The sequence below is a fragment of the Cataglyphis hispanica genome, chromosome 4 (genome assembly GCF_021464435.1).
Source record: "Cataglyphis hispanica isolate Lineage 1 chromosome 4, ULB_Chis1_1.0, whole genome shotgun sequence".
NCBI classification, from domain to species: Eukaryota; Metazoa; Arthropoda; class Insecta; order Hymenoptera; family Formicidae; genus Cataglyphis; species Cataglyphis hispanica.
This window is the reverse complement of record NC_065957.1, coordinates 8,088,006-8,102,415: the sequence shown is the minus strand read 5'-3', so window position 1 is coordinate 8,102,415 and position 14,410 is coordinate 8,088,006. Positions and strand designations below refer to the sequence as shown.

Sequence of the window (14,410 nt, the reverse complement as noted above, 5' to 3'; positions counted from 1 at the left end):
AAATGTTGGTGGAATAGGATCGCTATCGAGCTGAATCAGATCTCTATGCTTAACATGCGTGTCAAAACCGAGTATTCGTTGAAGTTTGTCGGAGAAATTTACATAATGAGTTATAGTGCATTTCTCTTCTTCACAGGAAAGTTTCATAACAATTTTACCACCATTGACAGTCTCGAATCGCCAAACGATATGCGAAGCCACGGATTCGGCTGTATAATTCACAGCATCTATAATATCTCGCACGGTCGAGTAAATACCCGAAGGTACTTGCGCTTTCATAGCGTTAATTGTCTTATCGCGCTCTGTAATATCGATGAATCTCATTAATCCTTCTCCGGCTCGTATATGTAAAAACTACACGGAAATTGAATCTCCGTGAGCGCTACTTCCCACCGACCGTGCAAATCTACACGCTGAGGTAATTCTGTGGTGAAACAAGTGGTTTTATTTTCCGGAAAGTAGCGCATGCTGCTATTGCTCGGAAGAACCATATAAAATTCATCCTCCCTCATTTTTATCTAAAATCTTTAAGCTCTCAGCGGGTATCCAAGAATCGAATTTTGAAGGATATCCTTGCCAGCTAACTAATAATTGTTTTTATTTCCACGACCCTTGCTTTTTATCACACGCTCGACGATAAATTCTTCCCCTGCAAGTCTTTAATAACCGGCGCTAATTCTTGTTCGTAAAAAACCCGTCTATAACTTCACCCGCTAAATCGCTTAGTTCGTATACGCGCGGTTTTCTCCATTCGAGAACACGGTGAATTCGAAATATTTCTTCGCTCCACTTTGCCTCGTATCCTTTCTCAAAGGCTACCTTTGCTCTACTGACCCGTACAAAATCACCCGCGCTATATTTAGCCTTTTGTCTACGACCGCGATTCTTTTTCTGCTCGATGTCATTCCAACGACGAATCATATTTTCACGCGCTACACGTGCATTTTCTAGCGTAACGACTGCAGGCTGCATTTTGATGGTGGAGTGACGCGTGTGATTGTAAGCGCGAACGATATCCTGCAAAACATCTATGTAACGCCTCGTATTTTTATGTGTAAAATAACGCCACATCCGTTCCTTGAGCGTTCTATTAAATCGTTCCACTATAGCTGCTTTGATATCGGGATTACGCGTTACGCGAAAACGAATATCTTTTTCTTTTAAGAAATTTTGTACATGACGAGCGATAAATTCTTTACCTTTGTCGGTTTGCAGGTATACGGGTAAACGGTCATTGTTTCTCGAGAATATGCGTTGAAAGGCTTTTACTACACAGCTACCTGTCTTATCACGTAAAGGTTCTACCCAAACAAATTTACTAAGGGCGTCGATAACCGTCAATAAATATGAATAGCCGTCATTGTAGCTTTTAAGATTACGTAGATCGATCAAATCAGCCTCCCATAAGTCATCGATGTTTGTCACATTATAATGTAAACGCGGAAATTTTCGGCGCACTGGACGATGCAGCGTGTACGCATCTTGCGATTTAAGCCAGTCGATGACTTCGTTACGCGTGAAATTCGGTTTAGCAGCTCGCGACAAATTGGCCGTCGCTGAATATCCAGCATAATGCGAGGGATTGTAATAGAATTTTTCGAGTTCCGTCATTCGAGTTTGCTCCAGTCGAGTAAACCTTTTCTCTTCTTTGTCGGCGACAGCTCTACGTAATCTGTTAATGTTTTGTCACCCTCGTCCTCGCCGGCCGATATAAACGCCGTATCACCTTCGATTTCGCTAGATTCGTGCACCTTACGTCTACACGACTTTGAGCGCGCTAATGAAGTTTTCGGAGTGGAACTTCCACGCGGTAACGTGCTTTTAATACGATGAGATCGCGCGGCCGTATGTAATAAATCGCGATTTCCAATGAGATTGGAAGGTGTGCCTATGTCATGTAATAAACGCGCAAATTGAATTCTTCCGGTTGCTTTTACTGTTTTCCTTTCGCGTATCGCATCATTTATAAGTTCGGTGATATTCGAATCCATTATGACGTCACCGTCTATAGTTACGAGTCCTCGCCTATCCCAGCTAATCTTCGATGGAGGAATATCGATCAAATATTTTAATAGGGCGCGCGCTTTATCGCGATAAGTTTTCGGTACGTTGCTGACTATTTCTTTAATCATTTCAGCCGATTGTACGCGCTTTTTCCGAAACTACTGCTACTACTACTACTATCGACGCCATCACCACGCACGCTATCGATTAAATTTGACGTTTCCATAAGCTCATTATCATCGGCGTCATCTAAATTCGTTTCTTCGTTCTGCTCGACGTTATCGTCCTCTTCGTTAGCCCTTGTATTATCGCGTAAACGTTTTTCTGCCTCGCGAACAAAGTGAAGATAACGTTGAAGTACTTCTTTATACAATTTCCATTTTTGTCCTCATCTATAGGAGTTGCGAGATTCAAAATACGCCACATCTCAGCGTCAAGTCGCGACAAAGGTGTTCCCGGTGTCCGTACCGTATTATTAATAACATTTTCCGTATTTGATATTTCCATATTTTTCTTCGTCGGATTGTCAGTTGGTATAACGGGTGACACTTCCGGTTGCATACGCTGCATTCTCTCGAGATTTTCGGTAGAAATCAAAACCATTTTTTAGCTCTCTCCATTATTCAAAGTTCTATTGATAATTTGTATCTTTTTTATTTTTTTCCGGAAAAAACACGATATAGACAAGAATTTTTCTCTTTAGTCACCGATAATCCTCGATAATACAGCTGTAAGTATAGGGCCGATAAGATATGGTAAAAACCCACCTCGTTGTATCAACAATTTTCTTTTAGCCTTCCAATTACCCTCTTTTGCCGCTACACGCCGTAAAATCGTTTTATGTTTGCCTAAATGCTTCTTATCGCTACAACGAAGCGGCACGTTGCCTTTGAGTGTATTGAAAATGCATTCTTGAATACACTTTACGAGATTAATATCGGCCGTACGTAAGAATGCTGTTCTTTGATTTTTTTCAAATGACACAAAGTTTTCAAAAGACATAAGTTTCTCTCACCGATAGAGCGTCTAGCATTCTTTATTGCTTTATCCGATGTCGAAGACGTCGAATTTTTATTACCCGCGTCTTTTTTCACCATTACGCTGCAATTACACGACTGACAAGCTGCGAACGCGAATATTGTCCTTTATACACCTCCTCCACTTCTATTATTCGATCTACGCGGAATGTAAGCGTAATGCAGAGTATCGTTGGAAAAGATACACGTGCGAAAACGATATTCGTCTGGAGTCGATTGTTTCAAATCGAGCAATAAATACCCGTGAGGTCTCGATGTAGCGTCGTAGTACGCTTCTTCCATAAATTTTGGATCATCGGGATATACTTGACGCGCTAGATGACGAATTTGTGCACGATCGCGTGGATTTTTAAAAACTACTATGTAATTCGCGTTCAGAGATATGTCGCGTTGTCCGCGTCCTTGATGAAAGAGATTTTGCGAGATGAGTATAACACTGAGATTCTTATGATGACTTCCTTTGGTAAATAGATCTACGATAGCGTCGCACGACGATGATTCTCTCATAAGATCGTCAATTTTTATTAATTTTGGCGAGAGCGGATCGTTGGAATAATCTTCCGGACGCGGTAATCCTTCGCGAAATTCAATTATATTTTTCTTCGATTTTATCAAAACATTATTAACGTAATCCGTCTTTCGTGCTCTTTCCTCCACCTTTTCCTCCTCCTCCTCTTCTTTTGACGCACTTGCGGCGTACTGTAAACGCTGATACGCGTCTTGCCATTCTGCGTAATAAAATAAAATTCTCTCGAATCTAACATCGGACATGACGGATAAATATTGAAGAAACGTTTTTACGAAAATTGTTTTTCCACATCCCGTAGGACCGCAGACGATCGACGTCCACGGATGTTTCCACCGTACGTCCATTTTGCGAAATGAACGATTTGGCATTTGCGCGCGCTTTCATAAATATAAAAAAGTAGCCGATGATACTTAATGTTACGTAAAAATATGTACATTCGAATATTGCTTTAATATTGCTCGTGTATGCGAGGAATAATAAGCTTATCCGCGCTCCGGGGGCCCCACCGCGGCGGCCGCATGCTCGCGCTAGCGTTTCCGGTCGGCGAACGAGCGAAAAGTACCGCGGCCAATTAGCTGATAAGCAGCCGCGGAATCGACGCGAGTAAGCGTATTCGCGGAGGTGAGCTCGCGTCAGCGTTTTTTGAGCACCGCTGCTTACGAGCTTGTACGCGGTGCTCTATGCATGCTTATGCTAAAAATAAGATGTTCGTCTAACGCACGGCTAACGCGCAATATTACTAGGCGATAAAATTGTTTATGTTAATAGTAAAGAAGAGGGAGGAAGAGGGGAGAGGTGATTGATAGGAAAGAAGTAGGGTAAAAGAAAATATATTTAAGTTTTTTAAGGTTAAAACATTCTATTTATTGAAAATAAAATTTTTTTTTTTTATAAAACTAACAATTGCGCTTTAGTAAAATTATACGTACAATTTCATTAAAACCTAGCGAAAGCAATTCTTCGAATACAATATTAAAATATACGTCTAAAAATGGTAAATTATTTATTTGTGTTCGTACATCACGCTCGATTTCTTCAAAATTACCTCTAATTGTAAGTTTTATAATTTCACAATCTACGTAAGACGAGGGAAGTTTTAATTCTATTTCGTTAATCAGGTATTTGGAGCACTCGTTGACGGTGTCGGTAATGGGAATTAACCGTGCCAAATGAGCGTCCACACATCTTGCGATATCTTCCAGGCCGACAAAAGTAGTTTTCTGCATCACAATGGCGACGCTGTACGTTTTTGCTTCTTCAACGGGGCTGCTCCTCCGTCTCGTTATTATTCGCCGGTTGTCCCGCATTTTCCTTATAACTCACTATCACTGCCCTTGTTCCGTAAGCGGTTGTGAAGCCGATGGAAATATTGTTGATAATAATCGGACTTGGTTTGGATTTTTGATTCTCGCACAAATACTGCTTCATCTGCTCCATGCTGATTTGAAATTGCTGCCAGGTGTCGGTGTCGAGACATATTCCATCTGCATAATTGCCTGTTAATTTTACAATCGGTACAAAGCAATTTTCACTCGTCGCCTGCAATCCCACGTGAATCTTCTTAGTATACGATGCGTTAAGCCCGTACGTCGTCGATAATAATAAATATCGCTGATCGTTTCTTCTATCGAAGTCGGTCTTGAGGCCCGATTTGTTAATATCACAAACGTGAGTAGATTTAACAAAATCGGTTAGCTTTTCCGTTCACTGGATACTTTTTGCGGCGGCCATTTTTATCACTTTTTACCGAGAACTAGTTGAACACTGGTCACAACAACGACGAATACTTGTACCGAAGCCGAAATGAAGATTTCGAGCAAACTCAAATGAATAAAGTTCCGCGTTTTCTCGCCTTACTTATATACTGAAATATAAGGAAAAGAGTGGGAAAAATATGCAGCTAAATAATTGAAAAAACAACGAATTCCCATATTTTCCATCCATTAAGAGTTAACATCTTTTTGTAAATGTTATAAATATTATATTTAAATGTAAGAAAATTGTACAAAACATTTCTGTAGCGTAAATAAAAATGTTAAATTTAATGTAAATGTTAAAATATTAATCTTAAATATTACCTGAAAACGTTCAATTTTTTCCTTTTCTCTCCTTCCTTCTTTCCTTCCTAGACTCTGCGGCGCCATAGCTCTTTCAATCTCCGATAGCGTATCGTCTCCGATGACGACATCGCGTCTACCTGCGTTGCATGACTCGACCGGCGCGGACAATCATGTCCGATCATGAACGCTTCGTATTACGTTTGTATATCTTGATAACTGATAATTCCGCACTAGGTGATTTTTCTTTTTCAGCAAGAAGGAGAGACGCGGGCGACGCGCTCGCTGCAGTTCGAAGTTTTTCCGTAAGGACGGTCGAAGGCGAGAGATGCCGTATGTCACGCGATATTTTTCGATTTTCCACAGGGCGGAAGAAGGAGGAGGAGGAGGAGGGAATGCAATGGGACATCTCTGCTGTCTTCGGCGGCCGATATTTTACCGGCTTCTGACACCTCGGACATCTTGTCCACTTTCTCTCTCTCTCACTCTATTTTCTCTCTCGTTTTTCCAGCTCGTCGGAACCAATCAAACAGCCGGCAACTATAGGACAAACCAATCGGAGCGCTCGATCGCCGGGCCGGAGAGACCTACTCTTCGCTTAAATGCCCCATCTAACTCTCACTCTTGTAAGATTTCAGTTAGCCCACCGCACTAGGACCCCGACCAGAAAAGCAGAAGACCCAGGTTCCAGCCCAAGTATTTCCAGCCCAGGAAAAAATAAAAAATAAAAAAAACTGCCTCGTGTACGTCCACGACTCCCCCCACTCTTAAAAAAATTTTAAAATTAAAAAATCGCCTCGTGGACGTCCACGAGTCCCCACTCTTTTTTTCTCAGGTACCTGCCCAGGGGGACAGGGGAAGGGATCACAGCGGGGGCTGGCGCCAAGGGGAAAAGGGGGACATTCCTGTCTCGCTATAGTGGCCCCTATACTACTGCTAGGATTGGGGAAAGAGTTTATTTTTTATAAAATTTTGAATTTTTCAAAAAAAGGATATTGTTCTAACTTTCACAAATTTTGAGATATCGGTCTAAATATTTTTATATGAATATCATTAACCCCTTGACATACAATGACATCTGAGAGACGTCATTCATTTTATGTGCCATTGTAGATTTTGACGTCTCCGAGACATCAAAAACTGTCTTCGGCGAACACCGCGTTTCACACATTACAGAATTACTAAATTATTATTTTATAGTATTACTTAATTATTGTACATTATCAGTATATATCAATCATATTGAAAGTTATGTAAATTTGAAAATAAAACGTTCTGTTTCTAAGCTTATACGTGAGTGTCCAGTTGAGCAAAATTAAATGGTATTCTTCGGACGCGTCGACGCGCATTTTATTCGTATGTCAAGGGGTTAAAGGATGGTTAGTATTGAATTTGATGAGAATTGATGAAAGTGTTTATTTTTTATAAAATTTTAAATTTTCCAATAAATGTCTGTGTAAATACTTTCCACAAATTTTGAGATATTGGGCTAAATATTTTTACATGAATAGAATATCATTAAAGAATGATGGGTATTAAATGTGCTGAGAATTGGTGAGTGTTTATTTGTTATAAAATTTTGAATTTTTCTAAAAAAAGATTACTGATATTATAAAGAGAAGGAAATAAAATTATGAGAAAGCAATGTGCAAGTTTCTAATTTGCACAATTTTTTATTTGTTTTGATCTATTATGATATATTTTAAACTGTTTTTGAAGAAACTCTGACTACATTATTATAAAAATTAAAACCTTGAATCAAAAAGACTAATAAACCGAGCTAAACACAGTTGGAAGAGCGTGTATGTATATTTTAAAAATTAATGTCAAATAAAAAAATAATACATATTAAATAATATCAAAATACAGATCCAGCTTCGTTTCTCACGCATTGGGATTTCTCTTAGTAAATAATATAATCACGGACATATTATCAGATCAATTAATTTCAAAATTATTAATAAAATAGAAATGCAAATAATAAGAATCCAACACTTTAAAATTTCCGTTATGGAAAATTTTGTTTTTATTCAATCTCTATTTTAATATTAATTATATACATATTAATATTCATTTTGTGATCGATGTTAGTTCTTGGCTTGCATTTTTACATACAATTACGGTTTTAAATTTTAAAATTTATTAGATGAATATGGATTTTTGTATAAATAAATATTATGAAAATATTTTAAAATTGATTAAAATCATATAATACACATCTTAGCAAATTTTTAATATATTAACGTTGTATATAGTAACATAAAAATTATTATAAAAATAAAAAAATATATTTCAAAAAGTAAAACGTAAAAAAATACAGCCATGTAGCACTTAAAATAAGTGTATATAAATTATATAAATTTTTTGACGATTGATATTATTTGCAAATCGATGTTATCAAGCAATTATGATTGAAATTGCAGTAATTGACATTTATCGAATCAGATTATTAAATTTGACAAATTGTTATCGTTATATTTTTATTTCGAGATTTATATTTGTATTGATAAAATGTGTTTTTTATTGATTACAATTTATGAATTAATTATTTTGTGCCAATTTTCATAGAATTATTTTTTCTATTTCAATTTAGATGATATTTTTTTCTTATTTCAAAATTGACATTTACCATAAATAACTATTATGAAAACATAGATCACAAAAGAAATAAAAATATAAGTCATAATAATTCGATAAATTTGATCTTGATTCTGATTTGAGAAATGTATAATTAATGCGACTGCAACAGTAATTGCATAAATAATTTACTTTTATACATAATTCTTATGCACAAGTGAATTAATATTTATATTGAATATAAATCGCAAATATACTTATGCAGAATGACGCAGAATTTTAACATACAAAACAATAAACCAAGTATTTTTAATTGGTAATAAGATTAACCTTTTTTTTACTCAAATTACTTATTTATCAAATCGATGTCAGTTTAAATAGTAGAAGCAGAAGAACAGCATTGCCTTAAGTTATCACTGATTACTGCGAGCAGAAAATATAAAGATTAGACATTGTTTTACTGAATATTTTTGATATTTTTAAGATTATCGATAAAAAATAAAATATTTTTTATCAAAGTGATGTTTTATACAGAAAATTTTATATAATTTTTTAAAGTAGCCATTCTATTAATTATATCATTATACGAAAAGTTTAAAAAATAACAAACGCTCTTATAAAGAAACAGTTTATCGTAATATACAGTAATTTATCACCTCGATGGACGCGATTCCAAAAATGTTCTATTTACCTTATATCGCTTATTATCTATTGGTTGTACTTATTATAACGCTAATTGCATTGTATTATTACGTCGAGACTTCGAGAGCTGTTCGTGTTATAAAAAAGCTACCATGTATGTATGTATTGCACAAAAATAAATTTTGTTAATTTAATTAATATTTTTTTTTGTTATTGCAATAAAAGTTGATTTTTATGTGATATATTTTATGTGATATTATACTACAATAATACATTTTTTCTCTCTTTAGCTCCACCACACATACCTATATTGGGTCATATACTAATAACTCTTGGAAAATCTCCAGAAAATGTAATACCTGAAGGTATAAGATATTTTAAAAAGTATGGATTAGTAATAGGAGCGTATATTGGAACAAAAGTAGTAGTTTTTCTGGCAGATCCACAAGATGCTGAAATAATTTTAAATAATCCTGCACATAATGATAAAGCCGAGGATTACAAGTAAGAAATCAAATAATGAAGAGAATTTATATCTTTTATTTTGTTTTTTATTATAAAATTAATATAAATAAGTATAAATTTTTTTGTTATTGTTGAATATATCAAATACCAATATATTAAGTTAAAAAAGATCAATAACTTAAAATCTTTTTTTATCTTTATTACAGATTTTTTGAACCATGGCTTGGAGATGGTTTATTGATCACAACTGGCGATAAGTGGCGCAGGCATAGGAAGGCAATAGCGCCCACATTTCATATGAGTATTTTAAAGACATTTGTACCTTTATTTTATGAAAATAGCATGGATCTTGTTAGACGGCTTCGCGATGAAGTTGGAAAAGAGTTCGACTGTCACGATTATCTATCAGCTGTGACGGTTGACATTTTAACGGAAACTGTGATGGGAGTCAGAAAAGAAAAAAGACAGAAGACCGGATACGATTATGCCATGGCTGTAATGAAGTAGATATTATTTTTTTTCTTGAAATTACATATATTTTATTATTGAACATTTGGCATGAAGAAAATTTACTGTAATAATAATTTAAATGTTGCAGAATGAGTGATATTGTGCACAGAAGACATTATGATTTTTCATTGCGTTCTGACATAATTTTTAAATTTACAAAGTTTGCAAAGAAGCAAGAAAAACTGCTCAATATTATTCACACACTGACAGATAATGTAATTGAAGAGAAATCTAAGAATATCAAAGAGAAACTTATAAAAGATCAACAACAAAAGAAAGTGCAAAATGGTAAACCGGAAAGTTTGGACCAAAAGTTCGCGATCAAAAATAAAGGAAATGACAAAAATATTGCTACTAACTACACAAAACTGCATTATGTAAGAGATGATCTCGATGAATTAGATGAAAATGACACAGGTGAAAACAGACGACTCGCCTTTCTAGAAATGATGTTGGATTTGAAAAAAAATGGTGGACAAATGACTGATGAAGAGATTCGAGAGGAAGTAAACACTATTATGTTCGAGGTATGTACTACATTTTCCATATAAAACAGTAAACTCAATCATGTAATAAATCTTTTCATAAACTCTCAATCATGTATTCTCAATAACTAAATGTAACTCAATAAATGTATTATTTTTTATAATAAATTTTTCTATTTTTCACTCTTTCTATCTTCTTTTTACTAAAAAAATTCATATGTTGCAAGCAACGCTACTGCACACAAGTTATATTAATTTAATACATTGTTAAGAAATTAATTACACAAACCGACAAAAAAAATGTTTGTCAAGTAACTCTAATCAGAGTAGGTGTTTTTTGAATAGATTTTTAGCCACAAAAATATAATGCTGCTAATCAAATTGCTTCATCAAGGCAGATTTTAAAGTTATTTTGAATTTTAAAACAAAAAATCGCTGACTTCTCATATTAAAATTCGAAATAACTTTAAAACCTGATAGAGCAATTTAGACAGCGGCATTGTTTTTTGTGACCAAAAATTTATAAGAAATATTTACTCTGATTAAAATTATTTGTCAAAATTTTTGTCGACTTGTGTTATCGATTTATTACAGGGTCATGATACCACGGCAGCTGGCTCAAGTTTCGTACTATGCATCTTAGGGAATCATCAGGATATTCAGGTAGATTTATTGGCTTCTTAATATTTTTGCAGGGAAAAAATTGTAGAAATTTTTTCCAATTTTTATACTCAACTTTTTCACAAAACAAAAAATTATATCTTGTTGTATATTATGTAATACAAAACTTTGTATTACATTTTTATATGTATTAACAGTACATCGAACTATAACGTGTATATATAAAAAAAATATATTCTCCAGTAATTTTATTTTTTTAATACACTAATATCTCCATGTTAATTGCTTTTTGCGTTTCTATTAAGTAATAACGTATATATATATATCGTGCTATTTCAAGATAAGGTTATTTCAAAGTAGATAGAAAAGCAATTATATCACTTCGATCTTCGGCCTTCTTAAGTCCTAAGAATGCCATTTTTGTTCCTGGAATATACTTTTTAGGAAGTTCAAGATAGTCACTTAAAGTCTTTTCATTCCATACAACGGCTTTTTCCTTCATGGTTTCTGTATAATTGAAACCCGGGGTAGCTGAAAAAATTAAATTAATTACGTATCATAATTAATAGTATATATATTTAAACAAAATTATTAAAATTATTTGCAATGCTTTATGTTACTGAATTTATTTTCAACTGAGTTAACAAATTGATCTTAAGAGACATTAATACACATACTTCCAGAAGTTTTCCCTATGATGCCATGCAGGTTAGGACCTATTTTGTGTTTACCACCTTTTTCTGTGGTATGACAAGCAGCACACATTTTCATGAACATTTTTTTACCATTAACCGGATCGCCCATTTCTTAACAAATCATTAATTTATTAATTAATTTAGAATAATCCGTTAAGATTAAAATTATATCTTAACCATATTCTAGTCATTGCAATTTATGTGACATTTACTTTCTATTATTTTTATTTAAAAAATCGATACTATCCAACTTCGTTATTAATCGCAAGGTGATTTGTAACTCTCTTTTTAACTTTATAATTTTCATTGTGCAGGCTCGCGTGCATGAAGAATTGGATGCAATTTTCGGCGACAGCGACAGACAATGCACTTTTCAAGACACTCTGGAAATGAAATATCTCGAAAGAGTTATTTTGGAAACTCTAAGACTTTTCCCACCGGTACCTGGGATTGCCAGAAAACTTAACGAAGATGTAAAGATAGGTAAGCACATACACGATTAAATACAACAATAATATTGAGAGTATATGTTATTTATTTCTTCCTCATTTACTACGGAAACTTATTTATGTAAAATCAAAAAGAAAACAATAGTTAATCTTTTTTATATAACAGTTACAGGCGATTATATCCTTCCAAAGACTGCCACGGTAATAATTTCGCAGTTTATAATACATCGTTTGGAGAAATATTACCCAAATCCGACAGTTTTTAATCCAGACAATTTTCTACCAGAAAAAATGCAACAGAGACATTACTATGCATTCATTCCTTTTAGTGCTGGACCAAGGTATTTAATGGATAGACAAAAATTTTCTATACATAAAGTGTTATATACTTGAGTTTATTTTTGATAGTTTCTCATACATATGTATTACAAACATTTCGCAAAAATATTTTATTTTTATTTTATTTTTTTTATTATTTTATTTTTAAAAACAGCGCACAACACATTGTTATATTTAATAATGAAAAATTTTGTATAGGTCCTGCGTGGGACGAAAATACGCTTTGCTAAAATTGAAAGTCCTCTTATCGACGATACTGAGGAATTATCGTGTCACTTCTGATGTGATAGACGAAGATTTCATATTGCGGGCCGACATTATTTTAAAAAGACACGACGGATTCAAGATCAAGATCGAGCCGCGGAAGCCAATGTCTCATAATTTATAACAACAATCAGAATTTAACATTTCCGTATAGTTAAACAAATTTAAACATATTGTTCTGTATCTTGTTATAAGAGTTGGGAACTGTGCATGCATACAGGATATCTCATTACTTCCGTATTTAATATTTTTAAATATTAATATATAATAATTAAATATTAATTTAAATATAAATTATACTTTATATCTATATAAATAAAAGTGCAACATATACAAAATGATAAGAAATACATATTCATATATCCATTCTTAAAAAAGACATGTTAAATCGATACTCGCAAGTATTGTTGCTTCTTTTTCTCAATACTGATTGATTATTTCAATATTACGCTATACATTACTTCATATTAATAAAAATCTGCCATGGCTGAAGTATTTGGCAATTCAAATATTATACATATAATTTTGATTTAATTGATTTTGAAAAAACAGATAATACATATTAGTTTTACATATTATTATATTACATATAACTAATTTTATAATAGTTACATGTATTTTATAATAAATGCGTGCCCTAACAGCGTGCCTTAACCGCGTACTCTACTCGCGTGTCTTACTCGCGTATCTTACTCGCGTGCCCGACTCAAGTGCCCTAATAGAATGCACCGTATGTTGCTTCCGTTGGTCCAGTTGAACCTACCTTTCGTTGATCCTGGACATATTGATTCTGGCTACATCTAATCAGAGATGTAGCTTCGACCCTCTATCAGAGGTCAATGAAGGAAAAAAATTCCTTCCGTTGCCAGCTAATTATTGTCGCCGAGGTACACAAGCATAATTTTATGCTCATTTATGACAGTTTGTCATGCATCGTTTCAATAAATTGCAAAATTTGATATATAAATAATATTTGGCTGAAAGTCAAATTATATGACACATAAATGTTTTATTAATTTATTTTAATATAAATTACATGTTATTATAAATATTATATATTATTATAAGATTAAATATTATTACTTCAAACAATGATTAAATTTGATTGATAACTTGGCGTTAGATTGACTAAAATAAAATTATATTAAAACGATGCGTGACAAGTTGTCTAAGTTTTCATTGCTGTGATAATAAAGATGGCTGGGCTATGAAAAATTATGACAAAATTGGCACAATAAATCACAATAATTATCAATATTTCATATAAGAAATAAAGTTATTAGCGTTTCCTACATTAAATAAATTAAATAAAATTTCTATTAAAAAAAATATTTCTTTCAATTTTTTGTTTTAATTTATATTTTAAATTATATTTCTAATGTGTTTTAATATATATTTAAAAAGTCTATTAAAAGTTATTTGATTGCATTTATTCTAGCCCATCCATTTTGAGGCAACGGATTTATTTACAATCTACAATCTACATTTGTATCTACAATATCTACGGATCCGTCACCTCAAAGTAAATTAAAATTTATCACTCACCGGCACTGATGCGCAACAGCGGAGATTTGGTCTTGAGGCTACGTTGTCTGCAACACACAAATATAAAATCCAAATTATAGCAACGTTTAAAATAATTATTAATATTTCAAAAATTATTATTGTGAGCATCAAACTTTATATCCGATGCTTTATATCCGTATAATAATAAGAAGGTATATAAATGTGAAATA

At 33.5% G+C, this 14,410-nt stretch overlaps 2 protein-coding genes across 2 annotated transcripts; one reads left to right on the top strand and one right to left on the bottom strand.

Moving 5' to 3' along the window:
• The first annotated feature begins 8,582 nt into the window (after positions 1-8,582).
• On the top strand, positions 8,583-13,012 carry LOC126848975 (cytochrome P450 4g15-like). Its single transcript, XM_050590397.1, has 8 exons — positions 8,583-9,000; positions 9,137-9,350; positions 9,518-9,814; positions 9,910-10,348; positions 10,901-10,969; positions 11,937-12,105; positions 12,238-12,412; positions 12,609-13,012. Exons 1-8 carry the CDS (start codon positions 8,865-8,867, stop codon positions 12,796-12,798), a joined length of 1,689 nt encoding a protein of 562 aa, XP_050446354.1. The 5' UTR covers positions 8,583-8,864; the 3' UTR covers positions 12,799-13,012.
• On the bottom strand, positions 10,976-11,930 carry LOC126849021 (cytochrome c-like). The gene is made up of 2 exons (XM_050590476.1): positions 11,599-11,930; positions 10,976-11,458 (listed from the first exon to the last, which is right to left on the bottom strand). The coding sequence occupies exons 1-2, from the start codon at positions 11,729-11,731 to the stop codon at positions 11,274-11,276; spliced, it is 318 nt and encodes a 105-aa protein (XP_050446433.1). The 5' UTR covers positions 11,732-11,930; the 3' UTR covers positions 10,976-11,273.
• Positions 13,013-14,410: the final 1,398 nt, after the last annotated feature.

Excerpts from the sequence above, each read along its gene's own strand:
- LOC126849021 (XM_050590476.1), bottom strand. The coding sequence starts at position 11,731 with ATGGGCGATCCGGTTAATGGTAAAAAAATGTTCATGAAAATGTGTGCT. Across the intron at positions 11,459-11,598 it reads GAAAACTTCTGGAAGTATGT|CTACCCCGGGTTTCAATTAT; the intron begins GTATTAATGTCT and ends TAATTTTTTCAG.
- LOC126848975 (XM_050590397.1), top strand. The coding sequence starts at position 8,865 with ATGGACGCGATTCCAAAAATGTTCTATTTACCTTATATCGCTTATTAT. Across the intron at positions 10,349-10,900 it reads TAAACACTATTATGTTCGAG|GGTCATGATACCACGGCAGC; the intron begins GTATGTACTACA and ends GATTTATTACAG. Across the intron at positions 10,970-11,936 it reads GGAATCATCAGGATATTCAG|GCTCGCGTGCATGAAGAATT; the intron begins GTAGATTTATTG and ends TTCATTGTGCAG.